We start from the raw sequence: 22,765 nt of genomic DNA, 5'->3' as shown, positions 1-22,765 counted from the left end.
AGGCTCCTTGAGAGCAAGGACTGTGTTTGTCTTTGTATCCTTGGTATTTAGCACAGCTCCTCCCATCTCAGGTCCTCCCTAGCCAGGACTCCTGTCTGGACCCGGTCCCTCTGCTGCCTTCCTGCCTGGGGCCCATCTTAGAGCCCGTCCACACCCACTCACAGCCCCTGAGGGTTCTGTTCCAGCGATCTGACCTCCTGAGCGCGGTCCCCTGCTTCAATCTGGCCAATAGTCAGACTTCTGAGCTTGCTGGAGACACGTGGGTTATGAGTGCTTAGCGAGGTGGGCTTGCTGTGTCTCCCCCCTCCCCACCCAGCCCCCCCAAATACGCCTCCAGTAGAAAATGCTGTGACTCATTCGTGATTCCCTGCTGGCTCCCCCAAAGATGGCACAATTCCCAGGTCCCCCAGCAGGAAGCCCCAACCAGCCCTGGATTTACCAGCTTGACAACGGGACAAGACCATAGGGTGGAGCTCCTGCCGTGGAAGCCCAGACTGAAAGGTTACCTTTAGCCTTTAATCCCGTAATGCACCCACCAGAACCGTTTCTATGTCGGTAAAGCAGCGATAACCTTTCACCTCTTGTGGGGGAATAATCCACAGTCTAGTCAGAGAAATGGCGCCTTTCTTTCCAAGTGTTTTATTGATCCCCTCCCCGTTTTAACATCCCTGTCACTCCCGCCCATCCCCTCTTCCCACCAATTACAGAAGCGCCCCTCCTAATAAATAAATACAGCCAAGCAAACAAAGCCCAAGGGCCGCACCTGGCCAGCCCGGCCGCTTCCGGTCATCCCCGTGACTGGCCTGAGCCTGCCGGGACCTCAGATCTCACTGCAGCCGTCCTGGCCATCCCCAAAGCCGAGTTCGCCTCCTCTCGCTCCTGCATTCCTCACTCGGCTCCAGTTCAGACGTTCCAGAAAGTTCTAAAAACCTGTCATTGCTTGTCACAGAACGAAAGCGGGGGTTCCCAGTGCGAGGAACTCCAGGGAGGACTCCGCCTTTGTGAAAGCAGCTTCTCTGTAGTCTTGGGCGCCCGGCCTCAGGATCCCGCGGCCAGAAGTGGGGCTCGGACCTGGCCTCCCGCCTCTTTGTGTGGTCATTCCCTGGCAGACAGGCTAATTCAGTGTTCGGAAAGCGCTGTGAGCCTCAAAGATCTTTGATGCCCTCGGGACGAAGGCCTGCTGGTCATCACAGGCTCGGTGTAACTCAACCTGCCTGTGAAAACATTTGGACCGACAGCATATTATTGTGCTTGCCCTTCTTTCCATGGCCTCCGTCTGCAACATGTGCCCTTTTTTTGGTCATCTTTGTCAATGGGAGGGGGTAGAGTTCACCCTAAGCGCTGGAAGGCCACTCGCCGGGTGCATCGAAGGGAGAGTCTTGTTTAGGGACAATGAGGATGGCCTCTGGGACCTTGAAAGGCTCGAGTCTGTGAAAGTGCTTTGGAGAGCTCCATGATACATAACTTACATTTCGACAATTTTCAGTGCTTAGGGATAATCTGTGCTGTTGCAAAATCTGCTTGGTCACATACTTTGATCAACCGGCCAAGGCTCTCTGTGGGCCTTTAAGCTGACAGGACCCGTCATCCTCCTGGGATGTCAGGAGCCACGGCCTGTAAATACCGAGGTCCTTCGGGGAGAGCAGGAAGCTACTGGAGGAAGGGAAAAGGGGAAATGGCCAATTCCTCCATCCTTCAGAAAGACTTGGAGGGTGCTGCCAACACCCCGATTCCTCCCCACATCCCGCCCCTTTTGCACTGGCTCCAGAATCACCTTCTCCTTTCCGGACCTCCCCCCCCACCTCTAAGTGAGAGGGAAGGTAGTTTTGAGAAGATGCTCCCCGAACGGGAGACCAAAGCTACAAACCCTTTTTTCCTTTCCCCTTATTTCACATCGACTCAAACATGAAGAACTGATCCAGGCGTTTTTCGTGCTTGAGGTTGTAGCGGGCTAAGCTTTTCTCAGCTTAGCTACCGCAGGCCTACCACTGCCTGTGTCTGTGCAAAAGCCTCGTTCTTCCCCTACCTCCCACCCCTACCCCAGATGGCGCTAGCGAGCAAGGGCAGGTGACAGGAGGAGCAGAAATAGTAAGTGCCCTGCCCCCGCGGCCCTGAGCCCAGCCTAACCGCGCGGCCAATTTTAAGTTCGTCTGGGTCAATGTGGAACATGCTCCTGGGGAGTTCCAGTGCGAAGAGAGGCGGAGGAGGGGATTGGGATACCGGAGCACTTAAAGTCATGGCTTAGCAGGACCTGAGTGAGGAACGGCCCGCTCACACATCTCCTTGCGCTACGAATTCAATGATGTTCAGTCAGATAAACGCTCAGTAAAAACCTCGGCCACAGGCCGGGACCACCGAAGCTTAAGGAAAACTCAGGCCCTCTCCTCACGGATGGGACCCGGACAAAAGATCACAAGGAGAAACAAAGTGCTACGGAAGGTCTGGGGGGGGAGGGGGGAGGTTGGCTTAGGAGCCGAGGCAAGAACAGGAGGGGGAAGGGAGAAGGGGCTCTGAGCCCGGCAGGGAAAGCACCCCGAGCTAAAGCAAAGGAGGCGTATCTGGGAGAGCCCCCCATGGAGGGCAGTGGCTTGGCACCCCGCCGGGGAAGACTTTTTAAGTGCGGGTCAAACGTGGCAATCACTCCGCGGGCCACAGGGAGTCAGGAGGTCTGCAAGGACAAGTTTCACGATGAGGTCAGCAGGAAGGTACATGTGGCCGTGTGGGCAGAGGACGGGCCAGGAAGGGGGGACTCCGAGTGGCAGCTGCATGATCCACACGGAGTGAGGGCAGGGACAGGTGTGGGCGGGACCCAGACGGACCTAGAGAAGAGGTCTGGGAGTGGTCTCTGGGGAGAGGGAGGGGCAGCGCTGGGACTCTGGGCCAGCGGGGGGGGGGGGGGGGGGGGGGGGGAGAGGGACATCCCACCCAGCGCTGGCCCGGAGCCAGGCGCACACACATCACCCTCCCCTGACGCAGTGCCTAAGGCGCCTTTCTCACTCCATCTTCCCTCCCGCTCACAGGTCCCCTGGGGTCCCCTTCCAACAATGACTCCCCGCCCCCCAGCTCCCACTCCTCGCCGTCCTGCAGTGACCCCGTGGCGTTTCTGGGGACTTCCTGGTTGGCTGGCCCTGACTCCAGTAGTCCTGATAGCGGCTCCCTCCTCTCTCCTCCCCCGAGGCTGGGGCCCGGGCTGGGCAGCAGGAGGAGAGGAGCCCGCTGGGAGTCTCCTGCAGCCCAGGCCCCACCCCACTTCTCCTCCAGCTGCTGCTCCCTGAAAGGTCCAGATGAGCCTCTCACCAGAGGAGAGAAGTGGACCGGTGGAAACAGAACAAGAGCTGAAGACTGGGGGGCCTGGGGGCTGCCAGGGAGGAGAAGATGGAAGAGGAGGCTCATCAGCCTCAAGAATTCGAAGAGGAAAAGGCTGGAAAAAAGGCCCCATAATTTGGTGATCTGGCTTCAATGGGACAATTGTGACAGGAGGCAGGGCGGCCTTTTAAAACAAACAATGGTCCCGGACTTGTTGGGAAGCAGCAGGTATGGGGTCAGTGAAGAGGTAGGAGCTGAAAATGCCTGAGGGAGAGACTGGGGCGTGGGAAACACGTGGGGGGGCTGAGATCCAGTGGGAGGCAGAGGGTTTGACCTTAGCAAGGAGCTGCTCTTCTGAGACTGGAAGCAGGGAGAAGGGGGCAGGGGATGACTGGCAGATGGTTTAAGGAGCAGATCGGGTCAGACCACCACAACTTCCTCGAGTCCCTTTTAGGTCTCACTGGAGGGGGGAGAGGAGGGAAGTGGCGACCTTCTGAAGGCTGAGCTCACGGCCACTGAGGGGAGTCGGACTGGGATTTGATCTTTAAGGTCTTCCTTTAGTGGGAATTCTCCAAACTTCAGTGGGTGCTCTCCACGTGAACCAGACCTCAGGCCCATCCCTTTGGGAGGCCTTACCATTCGAAAGGCTTCATTCGGTTGTGAATTCTCTGGTGTTGAATAAGTTGGGTGCTCAGGCAGAAGGCCTTCCCGCACTCAGTACATTCATAGGGCTTCTCTCCAGTGTGCATTCTGTGATGTCTGGAAAGCTGGGTACTCTGGCGGAAGGTCTTCCCACAGATGTTACATTCGTAGGGCTTCTCTCCTGTATGAATCCTGTGATGGGAAGCAAGTCCTGTGATCCAGCGGAAGGCCTTCCCACAAACATTACACTCATAAGGTTTCTCTCCAGTGTGAATACTCCGGTGCTGAATGAGGTGGGCGCTCAGGCGGAAGGCCTTCCCACATTCACTGCACTCATAAGGCTTCTCTCCAGTATGAATTGTGTGATGAGAGGTAAGTTCTGTTCTCCAGCGGAAGGTCTTGCCACATTGATTGCACTCGTAAGGTTTCTCTCCAGTGTGAATTCTCTGATGGTCAGTGAGTCCTGTGCTCCTTCTGAAGGCCTTCCCGCATTCTTTACATTCGTAAGGTTTCTCCCCTGTGTGAATTCTCTGGTGTTGAATAAGTTCTTTGCTCTCACGGAAGGCCTTCCCACACTCATTACATTCATAAGGTTTTTCTCCAGTATGGATTCGCTGATGTTCATTAAGTCCGGTTCTCCGGCGGAAAGCCTTCCCACATTCATTACATTCGTAAGGCTTCTCCCCAGTGTGAATTCTCTGGTGTTCATTAAGTCCAGTTCTCCGCCTGAAAGCCTTTCCACAGTCTTTACATTCATAGGGTTTTTCTCCAGTATGAATCCTTTGATGTCGAGTGAGTTCTTTGCTTTCTCTGAAGCCCTTCCCACATTCTTTGCATTCGTAAGGTTTCTCTCCCGTGTGAATTCTCTGGTGTCGAATCAGTTCTTTGCTCTCTCGGAAGGCCTTCCCACATTCATTACATTCATAAGGTTTCTCCCCAGTGTGAATTCTGTGATGTACAATAAGTTGTGAGCTCTGTCGGAAGGCCTTCCCACACTCGTTACATTTATAAGGTTTCTCTCCAGGACCAAGTCTGCAGGGAAGTAACAGAAAGGTTGTGGTTAGTGGCTTTCCAACACATACTACATTCACAAGGTCTCTCTTCAGTATGGATCCAATAATATTTAAAAGGACTGAATCCTAATGAAGGATTTCCTACCTTCACCATACTTTAGAGCAGATTCTAGAGCACTTACAACTTGAGAGCCTCTGAGTTTTTCTCCAGTCTGAGTCCTTTCATTCTCTCTCTAAATCTGTGTTTCTGCATCTATCGTTGGACCCAAACTAGATGTATGAATTAACCCTGGAGCCCTTTCCCTTAGAAAGCCTTTTTTTTTTTTTTTTTTTTCCTTATAGACTTTCTTTCCTTTGGAAGATGGCTTGGCCCTAACCAAAGTTGTTATTATTTTCATTGCTTTCAGGAGTTTCCCTTAAGGTGATTTTTTATTTACCTGGGATGTCTCACGACTTTTCTTGGCTGCTTCTCTAGCCTGGCATCACATTCTGAAGTTTCTCCCAAACTAGAAACACAGGGGTGATCCCATGTGAGTATTTCCTGGGATGACTGTTCCATAGAGAAGCCCAGCTTTATAGATCTCCTTGGTTTCAGGCGCCACCTCCCAACCTGAAAGAAATAACAAATACAAGTAAGTCTCTCCTCCTGCTAAGAGACAGGCAAATCCTGCTTATTACTTAGTCCTGCCTTCTCCATCTGCCATAAAGAAACAGCACTGTGAAACGTCACAGGATAGAACAAAAACTGATTATTTAAAAAAAAAAAAAACTTCTAACAACTTTAATAATTTTAAACAGTTTTAATAATTCTTTAAAATAATTTTAATGATAATTTAAGTTTGTATAATCCCCCTTTTTGGATGGAAGGGATAGAGGACAGGACTTGTAATTTTATTGGTTCAGAAAACCACCAGTAGAGTGAGGAAATTTCCTTTCCCCAACAGATGAACTCAGTTCTAAGAGAGCTGAGATTAGGAGATTTGCCTAATTTGAATGGCTTTTATATGTTATTAGCAAGAGGTTTTCTAACTTCCAAAGGAATATACACTACACATTTATATCTACAATATAAATAAAAATCAAGAAACAATCAGATATAGTTGATAAAAAGTTTTCACAATCTTCATCCCAACCTTGTAAGATAGGTCAGTCAGTTATTCCTTTTACAAATGAGGAAACTGGAACTTAAGATTTTTTAATAACTTACCCAACTTATACCACTCATAAATGTTAAATTAGGCTATCTTTTGACTCATAGAAACCGAGGGGCAAAAGGCCTCAATGGTCTTAGTCCAACTCATCAAAGGAATTTCTACCATAAAAACCCAACAAGTGGTTGCCCAGTCTCCCCTTCAAGACCACTAAGGAGGGAGAGGGAGCCTCAAGAGATCCATGTTTGGACAGCTCCAAGTTTTAGGAACTTTCCCCTGGCATTTAGCCTCTAAATTAGCCTCCTTGCAAATTAAACCCATAATTCCTGGTTCTGCCCTCTGTGACCAAATGGAAGATATCAAATCCCTTTTCCATGTCACAACCCTTCAAATACTTGAAGCCTGCTGTTCCTCTGCTGGTCTCTTCTCTAGACCAGCCATGCCCAGTTCTTTTAGTCACCTCAAAATCCAGTGCTCTTTTCACCACTCCCCACAGCTCCCCTACAAAAGGTGCTAAGTCCGACTTCTATCTTGTGGCAGAAGTGGCTGATGGGCAAAGGCTCTGAGGAGGTCACAAATCATGTGTTTTCTGGCAAAGAGCCCTGTGCTCTGGAAGTGCCTGTAACCGAACTCCCGTAACCGAATGCCTTTGCATTCCCTTCTTCAACCTCGTAACCTTCAAGGTACAAGGTGCCTCCTATAAAAGGCCCCTTCAGATTCCTCACATTTACTTATTAACATTTTCTCCCTGTTGAAATGATTTCATATGGGTCGGACGTATTTGTATATAAATCTGCGGTATCGTGCTAGAAGAAGGGAAGCTTCTGAGGAGTAGGAACTGTTATTGGCTGCTTGTAGGGGGAAGGAAGGGAAGAAGGAGTGTGAGTGTGAGTGTGTGTGTGTGTGTGTGTGTGTGTGTGTGTGTGTGTGTGTGTGTACACACACCCTGTGCCTAGCAAAATGTCTACATAGGACATACTCAATGTTTACTGATTTAGACTAGTTCCAATGGTCTTGGGATGAAGAAAGCCATCTGCACCCAGAGAAAGGATGATGGGAACTGAATGTGGACCACAACATAGTGTTTTTGCTCTTTTTTTGCTGTTTGCTTGAATTTTGTTTCTTTTCTCACTTTTTTCCCTTTTTGATCTGATTTTTCTTGTGCAGCATGATATTTGTGGAAATACATATAGAGGAATTGCAGATGTTTAATATATACATTGGATCACTTGCCAACTAGAGGAGGTGGGAGAGGGTGGGAGGAAGGGAAGGGAAAAAATTAGAACATGAGGTTTTGTAGAGGTGAATGTAAAAATTATCCATGTGTACATTTTGAAAGTAATAAGCTATGTTAAAAAAAAAAAAGAAAAACTCCCACAAAAAAATACTCATTTAAGAATAAAAATAAATAAATTACTTTATAATGACTACCAAAAAATGTTTACTGAATTGAATCCAAAATTTATAGGGAATTGACATAAATCTGTAAGACAAAGAACCACCTCCCCACGGCCCAGTGGTCCAAAAAAACAAACAGCAAGAAGAAATACAAACTAACAACCAACATTTCAAAGAAGAAATGAAAACTGAAACAATTCTGAATTACTACCTCAGATTTTATTGCTTTATTCAAATGATTAAGGTAAGAACAGTTGGAAAAAGTCAATGCTGCTTCAGTGGAAAGCAATTTGGGGTCATGGAAAAGAAAGTGAAGAGTCATTTGGACTCAATGGTCCCAAAGCCTCAAACCCATCAGTGATTTGGGGGGATGTCTGCTCCAAGCATGTGAAGCCATTTAAAGGCATTCAAAAGAAACACAGTCTAAAGTAATGCCAAAAAAGGAAATAAATACAAAATAAACACAAAAATCCAGAATTCTGAATCAATGCAATGGCCAGTGTTGCCTGCAAATGATGTATAACAAAACATGCTTCCTTTCCCTCAGCTCAGAACTATTAGAGGCCAGATAGGACAGGTTTGAGGCCTGCATGTTACCCTCACCCTGGGGCAGCTGGCCTGCCAACAGCTCTATGCCAGGGCTATGGCCACTGGCATTATTACCCCTTCTTGGAGCCACAGGTGAGAGCAGGGGGATAGGTAAGCACCAAAGGTGGATGAGAAGCCCTGCAAAGACCTGAGAAAATCCTCCTGTCAGAGGTGCTAGCCCTCCAGGAGGACTACATCAGCTCCATAGCACATTAAACGCATAAATAAATAAATTAAGGCATAAAATGCATAAAACTCAGGGCAGATGTGACTTAATTTAAACCAGACACCTGAAAGAGCAAAGCGGGCCAAAGAGACCTCCCTCCCTTCCCAGTTTCACCTCACCTTGTTCTTGTGGGGCTTCCACAGAAGCCCCTCAATAGGAGGGCTCCAAAACACTGGCTGCTAAGTAAAATACCCCATTCTCCTTTTCTGATCCACCAGGGAGAAACAGTTAAGTAGCAAAGTATGAGTGGGCTTGGACAGGCTGTGATCTGAATTGCAGACAATTCTGCCAGCCCCCCCCCTTCTCTTCCAAACTTTTCTGTTTCATTTGAAGGGAGCATTACACTTCTGCGTTCCAGATTCTCAGCCTCAACAGAACTGTTCTCTTTAAGTTACGCAAGATCTCCAACTTGCCAGATCTGTTGCTAATCCTCATCCTTCTCTTCCTGAAGACACCTTCTGGTCTCTATATTGCTGAAAACAAAACAAGTCTGTGTACAAAAACTAGCTGTCCACTCTAAAACCTTGGAGAGGGTCAACAATCTTCCAGAAGAAGAGCTCCAGTGGTTTTTCAACCCATCTCTTTAAAAAATAACTTTCCAATGAGCTTCCAACAACAGATTTGACTGAGCTGAAAGCAGGTCCTGTTAGCGTGGCTAATAACGGATTTTCTGAGCCAACAGGATATTGGGGAAAGACCTTTTTTAGTTTTGATGACCAATAAATCGAGCCTCTTACTGCAATAGTTAAAAAGTAGCTAGCATTTAAATAGTGCTCACTGTGTTCCAGATACCTCCATCCCATGTGTTCAGATGGACGATCTGTGCCCGGCCTGTGGCAGAGCCTTCCAAGCTCACCCTGAACCGATCGGTCACAGCTGAGCACACTGCACCTTGAGCGCCACAGCTTGACGTCATTGGTCCTCTTCAAGCAGAAGGTCAAACCACAGCTAGTGCCAGGCGCTGGGCTGCGCCTTTAAGATCGTTATCTCAGAACAGCCCCTGGAGGTGGACTGTAGCATGAGTCTCAGGCAGCTGCCCCGTCGCTGCACCCCAAGGATCCCTGACCTTCCCTGGCTGCCTATCATAGAGCCGACTCCCTCAGAGAAGGACATCTCTTAACCCCCCGAAGCTTTATCGGACAAAGTCTCTAACCACGGCTCCTCCTCCTACCTTGACTCTGTGACCCCAAGTGCATATTTATCCCTAGTTCACGTTGTTAGGTCTGGCTCAACATAAACCACCTGCACCAGCTCGTTTCCACCACTCTTGCGTGGGTCCATCTGGCCAGCCTCTACCTGCAAAGTTAAAAGGTTTATTTAGCTCAAGGGTAGACCCTGATGTCCATTTCAGTAAAGATTTGGTTGTGGTGATCAGGCTGACCATCCTTTCCTCCTGGGATCTTTACCGGGTCCACTGCCTCATACGAATATTAACTCTTCGGTCTTCCGCAAGTGTAACGAGCACGCCAGCTCTGCCTTTACGTCACTGGCAAAAATGGGGAACTAGGAAGGGCCTCCTGGGACCCCAAGCTGACCCGAGCTTACTTTATGGAAGTCTATTAAGGCCCAGCCCCAGTCTGCATTTGACCCCAGGCGTAGCCTTGAGGCTTTTTCAATTAAAGAGACAGGGTGAGTCTAGCTGCAAGTGCTCCTATTGGAGTCATCCTGACTGGGGCCGATCAGAGCCCCCTTTCTAATGCTCTTGGTTTTCCCAGGGGATCTAGGCCTACGATTTCCCGGGTGTAGTGTATGGTGTGGAAATTCTCCTGGCAACGGTCAATAAACACTGATTAAGCACCTACTCTGTGTCATACAAAACAAGGCAAAAACCCAGGCACTGCCCTCAAAGGCCTTACACTGGAACGGGGGAGCCAACATGCAAACCACCAAGTACGTGCAAGCCAGCGACAGAATACACGAAAGGTACTTCTCGGCCCTCATGCAGATCTGCTCCTCCTCTGCTCTAAGGCCTATGGCACAGAGGCGGGCTCTCCATCCACCCCGTGCTGCCATGTCTGAGGAATCTGCCAAGGACAGAGCCGGCCATCGAGCCCACCGGCCCAGGGGCCACAGACAAACCAGTCGATCTCTTTTTAATGAGCATCCACTGCCTTTTGGAACCTACACTGGCACGCCTTGAGTCTGGGATCTGCATGGCATTTGGGGTCCCCGCTGGACCTCATTTTGGTTCCGATTTATCCAGGGCAAAACCCTCCTCTTTGGGAAAGAAAAGAGAAGCAGAACAGAATTGGGGCACTTGGGCCTTCTTGCTGGAAGTCACCTGTTCACTGAGAGCTGGGGTCAGAGGTCAGACTGTAAAAAGTTCCGGAAAGGCAATACTACAGGCACCTTTCTCTGGGCGGTTGGTTTAAAAATGCCCGGGATTACCAAGGAGACCAATGAGAAGGAAACACAGCCATGTTTTTGGTTTTTGGGGGGTTTTTTGCTGAGGCAATTGGAGTTAAGTGACTTGCCCAGGGTCACACAGCTAGGACATGTTAAGTGTCTGAGGCTGGATTTGAACTCGGGTCCTCCTGACTTCAGGGCTGGAGCTCCATCCACTGCACCACCCAGCTGCCCCAGGATTGTTATTTTAAACACAAGTTCTCAGAACCCGGATGAGGGAGTCACTCACATGCGATGCTCCCTTTTCTGTCTCCGCCACTTTGAAGCCGAGACCCCCTCCTCCTCCCCCACCCTCCTCTGGGGGAAAGCTCTGCACTCTCACTTGAAGGGCAGAGATGTCATTTCAGGAAAGAGGCTCCCCCTCCCTTAACGGTGGATGAGCCCCATCCGTCAGGACCTTACGAGTGAGTCTGTCTTACGCAATGGTCCTGCCAAATAAGGAAGGGCAGCATCCTCTGGGGAAGGGGCTGAGAGAAAAGGGCCATGAGAGAGGCCCCTCTGCCATGCTCCCAAGACTCCCAGGCTACAAGTCCTGCTAAGGTTAGAGCGGAGGGCCTAAGGGAGCCTGGAAGGGAATGGTCTTGGCATGGGGGCGGGGCGAAAGCGGAGGCCCAAAGCCAAGGGGCTGAGAAATCTCAGAGCAGCAAGCTGTCCAGTTTGGCTAGAAAAGCAAGGGGGTAGAGGTGTCCAGCTCGCCTGGCCCCGGGCTAAAGCCAGATTGTAAAGGGCTTAAAAAGCCAACCACAGAAGCTGGCCTTTGCCCTTGGAGGCCACAGGAGTCCCTGAAGCTCCTCAAGCTGGGAAGCCCCATCAGTAGGGTAGCTGGGTTAAGGACAAACTCGAGAGGGGAGAGGCAGGGAGACTCAGGAGGAGGCTCAGTGGAGTCAGGTTAAGGGAGCCCTGGATCCCAGTCAGACAGAGGAGAGCCACCAAGGCAGGCCCTTGGAAGAAAGAACAGCAAGGATGAACACTGAGAGAAGGCCACCTGACTGCAATCCAGAGCTCACCGGCGTCCTGAGAGGGCCGGCCCGCTGGGAGGACGGAGCCAGCTTCCAACAGCTGGGCAGGGAGCGTGAGGTGAAGGGGGGGGCATCCTCAGAGGCCAGAAGGGTGGGAAGTGAGAGGCAGCCACAGGGAAGGGGGAGATCAGGGAGGCTGAAGCCGGACACCCGGCGCCGCTGCACTGAGGGGCCCCTCGGCCTGGTTCTTCTTTGTCAGGAGGTGTTGGAGTACAGATCAACTTGGACCTACATTTACTGCTGAGTTAGGAGAGTATGAGGCCATTGGAACAGGCATGTGACATGCATACACTTCCTATATTAAGACACATAACCTTTAAAATATATATACAGCCATAAAAGGAAAAACTCTGTACTTAACTTTTGATTGGAGTTCTCCATTGTTAAAAGAGTATATAAGTTAGTATACTGCCTGATTAAGAAAGGGGAAAAGGGGAAACATCTTTTCTACACCATGTAATCGATTCCTGAATAAAGCACCGCTTAACTCCTTGGCAGTTCGACTCAGTGTGATTCTTCTGATGCAGAAGCCAGTGGTACCCCGAAGACCCCAGAGAGGAGGGTAAGTAGAGGGCAGATACTCCTCCCACCAGAAGCACGCCAGGACCCCCAGGCTTAACAACTGGCGCCCGCACAGGGACCGGGGTAATTTAACCCGGAACCAGGGACCGGACGTAAATAAGCCCGGGAGCTTGTAGGGGAGTAGAGAGGCTGCCTCGGCAGAGCAGGCTCTGCCTTCGCTGAGTTGCCCCTATTGAGAATAGGGAGGGAAAATAAAAGAAAGGATGGGAAGCGGAGGAAGTATCCCGCTTCTGTTGCCAGAGGAGAGGGCGGTGCTCAGTAAGCGCTTATATAAACTATGCGCTCAAAAGGAATGTAAAATCCCCATAAAAACATGCAGGGAGTTTATAGGAAAAATCTGGGACGTTTGCCCCTGGATACAGCACTCGGGGGTGAAAGCAGAAAAATGGCATATTGTTGGACAACAAATGGCTGCCTATGACCATACCCATCCTGGGGTACTCCAACCCGAGGATTTCTCGATCTTTAAAATTATTGATGCAGCCTTGAATCCCAAACCAATATTCATGCCTAGGGACGAGATGACGCAAGTCGGCTCTTCGCTAGCCGCATCTGAGTCCGATGAAGAGAGAATTAAAATAGGGGAAGAGAAAGATAGAAAAAAGCCTAAGACCCTGTACCCCTGGCAAGATCTTAGAAATATAGAAACCTCTCATAAAGATTTATCATCAAGTGAAGAGGAGGATCGTCCTCCCTTTCAGCGCTCTCGCTCAAAAGCGAAACTAAACCCTAGCGCAGCAGTGAAAATAGAACAAAGAGATTCATCTGCTTTAACCTTCCCTATACAAGGACCCTTATCGCCCCAGGCTCCCCCTCAGTACGAAGAAGGAGGCCGAGATATATCATTTGGGAGAACACTCCGGGATCCGGGTAGAAAGGGACCGGAGGGACTCATAGCGCGCAGTCTGAGACAAGCGGCTAATGAAGGGGAAAATGTAGAAGAATTATGGGGAGAAGGAGCTATTTATCCTGTCCTCACTGACCCCGTAACGGGTAATGCTGGCTACGTACCTGTACCCTATAAATTGTTAAGAGAACTAAAAGAATCCATTCAAAAATATGGACCTTCTTCCCCCTATGTACGTCGCCTATTAGATAACCTTACCACCATGTCTCTATGGATTCCTAATGACTTTGACGATGTCTCCTCCTCTTGCCTGTCCCCTGCTGAACACCTGGCCTTTAAGGCCCAAGTAAGGAGAGAAGCACGGCGCATTGCCACAGAGAGAAATTATGTTCCCATGGAAGACTCTGTACACATGATATGTGGTACCGGCCCTTACGAAGAAACGGGGGTACAGTCTCGTTTCGATCCTTTAGTTTTGAGAACTGTCAGGGAGGCGCACCTGGAAGCATGGGCTAAGATAGGAGCACAGGGTCTAGGGAGTAATAAGATATCGGGATTAAAACAGAAAGCAGGACAAACCCCCCTTCAATTCATAGACCAAGTAAAACAAACAATACAAGGAACCATGCGGAATACACCAGGAAACGAGGCTGTTACAAAACAACTTATAAGGGAGGGGTTACGCCCTAAAGCACAAGCAGCCCTTAGCTCCCTCCCTCCTGAAGCCACTCTTGAGGAAATCGTAGACAAACTTATGGATCTTCCCCCTGACTCTGAGCTCCCCCTTGCGGCGGCCATTACACATGGCAACAAAGAGCTCATTGCTGCTTGCCATCAAGGAAATGAGAACATTATAGCAGCGCTCCAAAGATTACACCTAGGTGGGGCGAATAGCCAAAAACCAAAATGTTATAACTGTGGTAAATCGGGCCATTTTAAAAACCAATGTAGATTCCTTCCCCAGAAAAACACGCCCACATGTTTTACTTGTGGAAAAAGAGGACATATTGCCAAATACTGTCGTAAGGCGGGAAACGGGAGCCGGAAGGGGGGGGCCGCAGCACCCTTCCGGAACAACCCCGCGGCACACCCCAATCAGTAAAACTTTATCCAGCCTCTTCTGTAAACTCATTTTATTTGGCTCCCTGGGAATCAATTTCAGTACCCACCACGCTACCCCAGACGCCTGTACTTATTACAGGACCCTGTCATTTTACACCCTTTATCACCCATACCCAGGTGATTACAGAAAAGGAGGGAGCAGCCCTCACCATTACTAACCCTCACCATTACCCCATCACTATTACCAAAGATGATGAAATTGGAAAAGCCATCAAGTTACATAACCTTCAAGGCTATAGGTCAGGTAAAGTGGTAGTTGAACCACAAATCAATTGGGTGCAAAAAATAACACCCGGCAGACCCATTCTCAAATTAAGAGTAGATGGAAAGGAAGTTACAGGACTGATAGATACAGGAGCAGATTGCTCAGTAATTGATCAAGCTCAGTGGTCCCCAGACTGGGGGAAACTGCCCAACACTCTAACAGTAGTGGGAGGGGGGGGAAAGCAAACCACCCATCGATCAAATAAACCTCTGAAGTGGGAATTAGGAGACCAAGCTGGCTTATTTAGTCCCCTGTGCATAACAGGACTATCATATGCATTATGGGGAAGAGATCTGCTAACCCAACTTCAATTATCCCTAGCCACTCCAGATGAACTACAGGTAAACTGCTAGGGGCCATTGATCAGTCTCGAATACAACAAATAACATGGCTCCACTCACAACCAATATGGATCGATCAATGGCCCTTGAATGAAGTAAAACTCAAAGCTTTAAAGGAAATTGTTAAACAGTTACTTGATGAACAAAAAATAGAGCCATCCTTTAGCCCATATAATTCTCCAGTCTTTGTAATACCAAAAAAGACAGGAAAATGGAGAATGTTAATAGATCTTAGAGCTATCAATGCTGCCATGATGCCTATGGGGGCTCTCCAACCTGGATTACCTTCACCTACAGCAATCCCACGATCATGGCATATAGTGGTGATAGATATTAAAGATTGCTTTTATAGCATACCTCTGCATCCCTCTGATAAAGAAAAATTTGCATTTTCAATACCTTCCACGAATTATCAAAGTCCATATGAAAGATATCAATTCAAAGTCCTTCCGCAAGGAATGGCAAATAGTCCAACCCTCTGTCAATATTATGTGGCCCAAATAATTCTACCCATCAGAAAGCAGGCTTCACAGGCCATGATCATCCATTATATGGATGACATCCTAATAGCCCATCCCTGTGAAAAGGAACTTAAAATTATATTGAATCAAATCACCTATGAACTGCAGAGGTATGGCCTTCTAGTTGCTCCTGACAAAATACAACTCACACATCCCTTTAAATATCTAGGACACAGCCTCCACGCTTCAAAAGTAATGCGAACTATTCCTACCATTGATACAGATAAATACAAAACACTTAATGATTTTCAAAAATTGGTAGGAGCTTTACAGTGGTTAAGACCATCCCTTCCCATATCACCCAGACACATGCAACCCCTATATGATATCCTTTGAGGAGATTCCTCTCTTACCTCTCCTAGGAGATGGACACCAGAAGCTTTAAAGACTATTGAGCATCTACAACACCTCGCCATAGACAATTTAGTATACATAGACCCAGAGAAGCCCATACAATTTAAGATTCTCCAGGAAGATACTAATGCCCCTTACTGGGGATGTCTTTATCAGTCACAAGGAATCCTTGAATGGATCTATTCTCGGAAAATTTCCCAAAAAACAGTCAATAAGCTACAACAGCTTGCCGATTTTCTTCTGGCAGCTAAAGAACACTGTGAAGCGGTGTTTGGGAAATCCTTTATCCTCTCCATAACTATTTCCCCACAAACTCTCCATACCCTGGCACAAAACAGTATAGAATGGGCAATGGTACTTACTTCTATCCCTATAACTTCTCAGCCAGTAGCCACGCCACCTCTCTTAAGAGCTTTTACAGAGATTACTCTAACTATCCCCACAAAAATAATTTCGTCTACTCCCGTAGAAGGGCCAAATATATTCACGGATGCTACTAAAAATCATAAAGCAGCTATATACAATGCCTCTACAAGAGAAAAATGGGTACTACATACCCCATATACATCTACCCAGAAAAATGAACTATATGCAATAGTCACAGCATTACAAAAATTTCCTCATACTCCTATTAATCTGATAACGGACAGTCACTATTGCTATCTGCTAGTACCCGCATTCCTGAGTCTTTTATCCCTTCTGACTCTCCAATATATTCCCTTCTTACCAATTTACAACAGATACTTCGAACTAGAGTACACCCTATATACCTTCTACACGTTCGCTCACATTTGTCTACATCTGGACCAATATACCAAGGCAACGCTATAGCTGATCAGCTTCTTAACATAGTTACATTAGAACAGCACCCCGCAGCGGAAGCTCATGAAAAATATCATCTTTCCGCCCGCTCCCTTACACATCTCTATAACGTTCCAAAATCTTTAGCTAGAACTATAGTTAAATCATGTGCCTCTTGTGCGCCCTTTAGACCTCGACCCACTGATCCCAGTTATAATCCTAGAGGTCAATACCCCAATGAACTATGGCAAATGGATATAACCCATATAGGAGTAAAGATCATTCACGTGTCTGTAGATACATTTTCAGGCATGGTGTACGCATCCATACAACCCAAGGAGTCTGCCACTGCAGTTATCACTCATATGTATGAACAAATGTCTCTCTTAGGGGTCCCACTGGCTGTTAAAACCGACAATGGTCCAGCCTATACTTCCAAAGCCTTTTCACAGTTTTGTAAAGAATTCTCCATTCAACACATCACGGGTATTCCATATAACCCCACGGGACAAGCCATAGTAGAAAGAGCCAATAGAACACTGAAAGAAACATTTTTTGAACAAAAAGGGGGAGTTATTCATAGAACAATCAATAAGAGAGAACTTGCTCAGGTGATTTTTACGATGAACTTTTTACAAATTCGTCAAGACAGGACATCAGCAGCACAAAGATACTTTGAGACAAGTAAAAAGGTATGTATTGAACTACCCCCAGACTATGCCAGATCAATTACAACCACCAAAAACCTGCTTACCAGGTACAAAAATCTTGTGGAAAAATGAACTAGGAGAATGGAAAGGGCCTGTTACAGTAGTTGACAGAAAACAGGGATATTTGTCAATCTATCCTGATGATAATGTTACGAAAGAAAAAATATGGCTCCCTCTTCATAAAGTACGAGAATTAGACATTAACACCCCAAATGAACAAAAATATAATAACTTACCCAGGGAATCACCCTGAGAAAAATACGTATGTGTTCTCTTTGCAGATAAATGGATCCTGTGCTTCTCGGAATTATCATCTCCTTAATAGCTTCTGCAATCATCATTAGTATCCTGTGCTGTCAACGCAAACTGCCAGTTCCCTGCCCTATTTGAACAATATTGATACTAGTAATTGCGTGTTTCATACACGTGAGAATGATGTGGAAAATACCTGCTATACTTATCATTTTGCTGCCCCTAATCTCCCTAACCTCAACCCATAAGGGAGAGCTGTATCAACTTTACAACTACACTTGGATAGTGACAAACACGTGGGGGGATACTATCTGGAGTCAGTCCCCAATTAGGTGTCACAACTCCCTGGCCTACCTTATATCCAGATCTATGCAAATTAGCATTGGGGTCATGGGACTTAGAAGGTTATCACAATCAGCAAAAGGCGCCCACTAGAGAGGAATTATTAGCAGATTCAAATACATGGCCAAATACAGAGAGGATTAGACCCCTGGGGACGGGTGTGGAGCTGAAAGTAGGAAGAAGCATGCTAAAAAACGATCCCCTTTTTATATTTGCCCCGGCTACCACAGAAGCCCCCTCTTTAAACACCAAATGCGGAGGAACAACTGATTATTATTGCCGAAGCTGGGGCTGTGAGACCACCGGTGATACCTATTGGAACCCTTCTTCTTCTTGGGACTTTATTCAGGTCACTGCCAATTATACACATCCTTCCCCTGGGAATAAAGGTTGGACATACCTACCTGAGTGCACAGGATGGTGCCACCCCCTAAAAATCACATTCACAGAATCTGGAAAGAAATACAACTCTTGGCAGAGGGGCGCATCCTGGGGGATAAGACTATATAAAGAACGACATGACAATGGACTGTTGTTCACCATCAAACTTCTAAAGACCTCTCCTGCGTCGCCGCTCCCTATAGCTATGGGTCCTAATCCAGAACTTCATCCTGGACTCAAACCTCGACCCATGCCGGACCAAGAACGCGCCGCCCCATCTCACCCTACCCTAAACCCTTCCATTATTGCTGTATCCCATATCACCACTTTGTTTCAACCAACACTGCCTGTAGGACCCCCTCCCTCTGCCACATTGCTCTTAAACATAATTAACGCCTCTGCGCAGGCACTATATAGAAATAACTATACTGAGACAGGAGAGTGTTGGATTTGCTACTCAGCTACACCCCTGTTCTATGAAGGTTTGGCACACTTTATTGAACCCATTTTCACAAACGATACCAAAATATTGCGATGGAATCATTCAGAGCAGAAAGGCCTAACTATTAGTAATATTATAGGGACCGGGACTTGTAGTATAGGACCTTCTATGCGCCTTCCCCCTCCTCTAGGATCAGTGTGCAATCAAACCTTGTTGATTAATTCCTCTTATATGTATGTCGCTGCCCCTAATGACTCTTATTTAGCTTGCTCTTCTGGTTTAACTACTTTCATATTTACTTCGTCGTTTTTGAAATCCCGAGACTTTTGTGTATCCATATCCCTCCTCCCCCGACTTACGATACATCAATCTGATGAGATTCTTCCACCCACAGATTATACTCTTTCTCACTTCCGAGCTTGAAGGGAACCCATAACTGCTATCACTCTGGCCGTAGCCATTGGGCTCGGCATGACAGGAGCAGGGACGGGTATTTCCTCATTAATAACAACTAACCACCCATATGCCCAATTGAGTGCTATCATAGATAAGGACCTCATGGAACTTCAAACTGGCCTTGAAAACCTAAAAGATTCTGTAGCATCATTAGCTGAAGTAGTTCTACAGAACAGGTCTAGACTTGCTATTTTTACAGCAGGGTGGACTTTGTGCAGCACTAAAGGAAGAATGCTGTTTCTTTGTAAACAAACTTGGGCTTGTAGAAAATAGTATCCAGAAGGTCAAAGATAATTTAGAAAAGAGAAAAAGGGAGAGAGAACAACAAGAATCTTGGTACACGAAGTGGTTTTCCACTTCCCCCTGGTTGACCACGTTGCTCCCCACCATATTAGGTCCTTTAATAGGTTTTCTTCTCCTTATATCATTCGGCCCTTGGCTGTTCAGGAAATTGACTGGCTTTATAAAGAGTCAAGTTGACTCGGTGGTACAGAAGAATGTCCAAGTCCTCTACCAAAGGCTTCATCCCTCTGACTCAGTGGATGATCTTTTTGCCTTATCTAATACTCCAAACTCATTAGAACCTCTTTGTTTCACGGATGAGGATTTTCACGTGCCTTGGTACAAAAGAATATGCTAAGCCATGTCTGTAAGACCATTGCAGTGCCATGATGGGCAACGCTGGAAGTAACCCTACCAATGGCGGGACCTGGCATGGCAGGTGCACCTTGGATACTAGGGTTGACTCTACGACCTAAGCCAGCACTCAATGGCTTGAAAATTCCTTAGCAATACTTGACCATTTTTCCGTGTTTAAACAAAAAGGGGGAATTGTTGGAGTACAGATCAACTTGGACCTACATTTACTGCTGAGTTAGGAGAGTATGAGGCCGTTGGAACAGGCATGTGACATGCATACACTTCCTATATTAAGACACATAACCTTTAAAATATATATACAGCCATAAAAGGAAAAACTCTGTACTTAACTTTTGATTGGAGTTCTCCATTGTTAAAAGAGTATATAAGTTAGTATACTGCCTGATTAAAAAAGGGGAAAAGGGGAAACATCTTTTCTACACCATGTAATCGATTCCTGAATAAAGCACCGCTTAACTCCTTGGCAGTTCGACTCAGTGTGATTCTTCTGATGCAGAAGCCGGTGGTACCCCGAAGACCCCAGAGAGGAGGGTAAGTAGAGGGCAGATACTCCTCCCACCAGAAGCACGCCAGGACCCCCAGGCTTAACAAGGAGGAGATCGATCTAGTGGCAGAGAAGGGCGAGGATGGAACCCGCTGCCAGGTCTATGGGACGACTGGAAGTGGAAGAGAAGTGGAAGGAGGCCGGAACAACAAGAAAATTTACTTGAGAAAACTAACTGAAAATTCAGGAGAGAAGGGATGAGAGGAGTTCTGGGAAAAGAGAGAGGAACCCACCCAGGGTCCAGAGGCCCTCAGCTGGCCAAAGAGAGAAGGAAGGCCCCGGACACAGCCACACAGTCACAGGGTGTTTCTATGACTGCCCTCCCCCATTACCACACACACACACACACACACACACACACAATGACTACAGCCAGGGCACTGAAGGAGACAATCCAAAGCTGGATTCCCCATGCCCGGAAGAGGGAGGATGGAGAATGGAGAATGGTATGGAGTGCTACATAGCTGTCAAACTCCGGCCCTACTGGTCCTGGTCTTGACTCCGGCCCTTGCGCTGGTCCTGACTCTGGGGGAACTGTGCTGGTCCTATCATTTTCCCTAATTATCTTTCTTACAGATGGCCTAGCATATGAATGGTCCCAAAAAGGTCTTGAATGGACCGAATAGGTTCTTAATCTAAGTAAGATAATTGATTTCAACTCAATAAATTATTGAGTCTTGACTCTGGCCCTGACCTTGGTCCTGACCCTGTTCTTGACTCTGGCCCTGACCTTGGTCCTGACCCTGTTCTTGACTCTGGCCCTGACCTTGGTCCTGATCCTGCTCCTGAACCTGGCCCTGGTCCTGAGCCTGCTCCTGAACCTGGCCCCGGGGGCTGCTTGGACAGAACAGCATTTTCCCCATGTTACAATCCAAGGGAAGAGGCAGGGTGGGAGTGGAGGGTGGGAAGGAGGCAGGGACTGCTCTAAAAACAAAAGCCATCAATATAAGGAAGGAGGGAAGAGGAGGAAGGTTGAGGTGGCAGCTGGAGGGAGGGGAAAGCAGAGGACAAAAGCTCTTTTCTGGGCCCGGGAACCTTCTACACAGCAGGCTGGGGAAGCATGAAAAATGAGGGGTTCAGGTTTCCTAGAGAAAATAGGATTTTAATTGGAATTGAAGCAAGTTAAGGCAGTTATTAGGCAGAGATGAGGATAGGAGACAGCCAGAGAAAACACCAGGGGTAGAGAGATGGGATGTTAGAGATGAGATGTTATGTGTGAGGAGCAGCCAGCAGGCGGAGGACACAGGACCAAGGCTGTGCTGAAGGTTATCAGGCGACTACAAAGGGATTTTTTATCTGCTCCTGGAGGCAATAGGGAGGTTCTTGAGTTTCTTGAATAGGGGGTGTGTCCCTTTGGTGGCTGACTGGAATGGAAAGGGACTGGAGGCAGGCAGACCCCCTCACCCCCCACCCCAACAATTCCTGCCATAGTCTAGGTGGGAAGAGGTGAGGGTCTGCCCCCCGGGATGGTGGCAATGGTGGAGGAGGGAAGGAAGAGGATTTTACAGCCTCTGTGGTAGGAAAAAACTGGAAATAAAACGGGCACCTGCTGACCCGAGGAGGAGCTACACTGAACAAATTTTGGTCCCTACACGCAATGAAATATTTTCATTCAACAAGAAATAAAGAACATGAGGCGTCCAGGGAAGCAGGAAGGCTTGGGTGAAATGGTACAGAGGGGAAGGAGCGGAATGAAATCAATCCCCACATCCACAACCAGGCCAAGAGCATCTAGCTTTACAGCATCCTAAGGTTTGCACAACCCCGAGATGAGGAAGCCCCGAGTTCCACTCTTGAGACCCTGGGAAAGTCACCTGACATCCTCTGCTTCTGTTTCACCATCTGCACCATGAGACCAATAAGAGCACCAAGTTCCAGGGTGGCTGTGAAGGTGAAGGGAGATCAAATGGGCAAGAGGCTTTGGCAAACATAAAGTGCTCTTTAAATGCTATCACTACAGTTGAGAGGTGAGGCCACAGCACTGGTAAATAGCTGAAGCAGGGAGTGACGCCACGCAGCAGGCGGGTCCCTCATGTGCCAACCAGCATCACAAGGAACGAATGCAAAACGCCAGGAGAGAAGGGGCTGTGGGAATGGTGAGAAGTGGCGCTAAGGGGCAGGTCAGTTCTCTGGGAGCCTCCACAGCTGTGGATCAAAGGAGTTGCAGGGCGGCTTTTGCCGACAGGTGTTCAAGACTGGGGATGATTGGAGGCAGAGGGAAGAGGAGGGAGGTCGGACAACGAGTCAGAAAGGTCAGAGGACAGCAACGGCCTCTCGGTCTCCTTGTGTCATCCTCTCACACGAGGAGATCCATTCTGGGTCGCACCTCGAGCAGCCGCTGTCAGGGGGCTCCCGTAATCCAATGAAGTGAGGGATGAGGAAGCAGGGAGGCAGGA

At 48.0% G+C, this 22,765-nt stretch overlaps 1 protein-coding gene across 2 annotated transcripts in view; it reads right to left on the bottom strand.

The window, feature by feature from the left end:
• Positions 1–332: 332 nt before the first annotated feature.
• Positions 333–22,765, bottom strand: part of LOC141550916 (uncharacterized) — a 27,577-nt gene continuing 5,144 nt past the window's right edge. Inside the window, exons 2-5 of one of the 2 annotated variants that reach the window (XM_074282134.1) lie at positions 9,496–9,620; positions 5,399–5,571; positions 3,943–4,980; positions 334–1,214 (exon numbers count right to left, since the gene is read on the bottom strand). In XM_074282134.1, the coding sequence (XP_074138235.1) occupies positions 1,115–1,214; positions 3,943–4,980; positions 5,399–5,520 (1,260 nt within the window). In that variant the 5' untranslated portion in view covers positions 5,521–5,571; positions 9,496–9,620 and the 3' untranslated portion in view covers positions 334–1,114. Of the gene's footprint in view, positions 1,215–3,942; positions 4,981–5,398; positions 5,572–9,495; positions 9,621–22,765 lie in introns of both variants that reach the window. The other variant, XM_074282066.1, reaches the window with a different exon arrangement.

Source organism: Sminthopsis crassicaudata, chromosome 1 (genome assembly GCF_048593235.1).
Source record: "Sminthopsis crassicaudata isolate SCR6 chromosome 1, ASM4859323v1, whole genome shotgun sequence".
In the NCBI taxonomy this organism is placed as follows: domain Eukaryota; kingdom Metazoa; phylum Chordata; class Mammalia; order Dasyuromorphia; family Dasyuridae; genus Sminthopsis; species Sminthopsis crassicaudata.
Note: the sequence above shows the minus strand (reverse complement) of the source record. Positions and strands in the feature narration are given on the sequence as shown.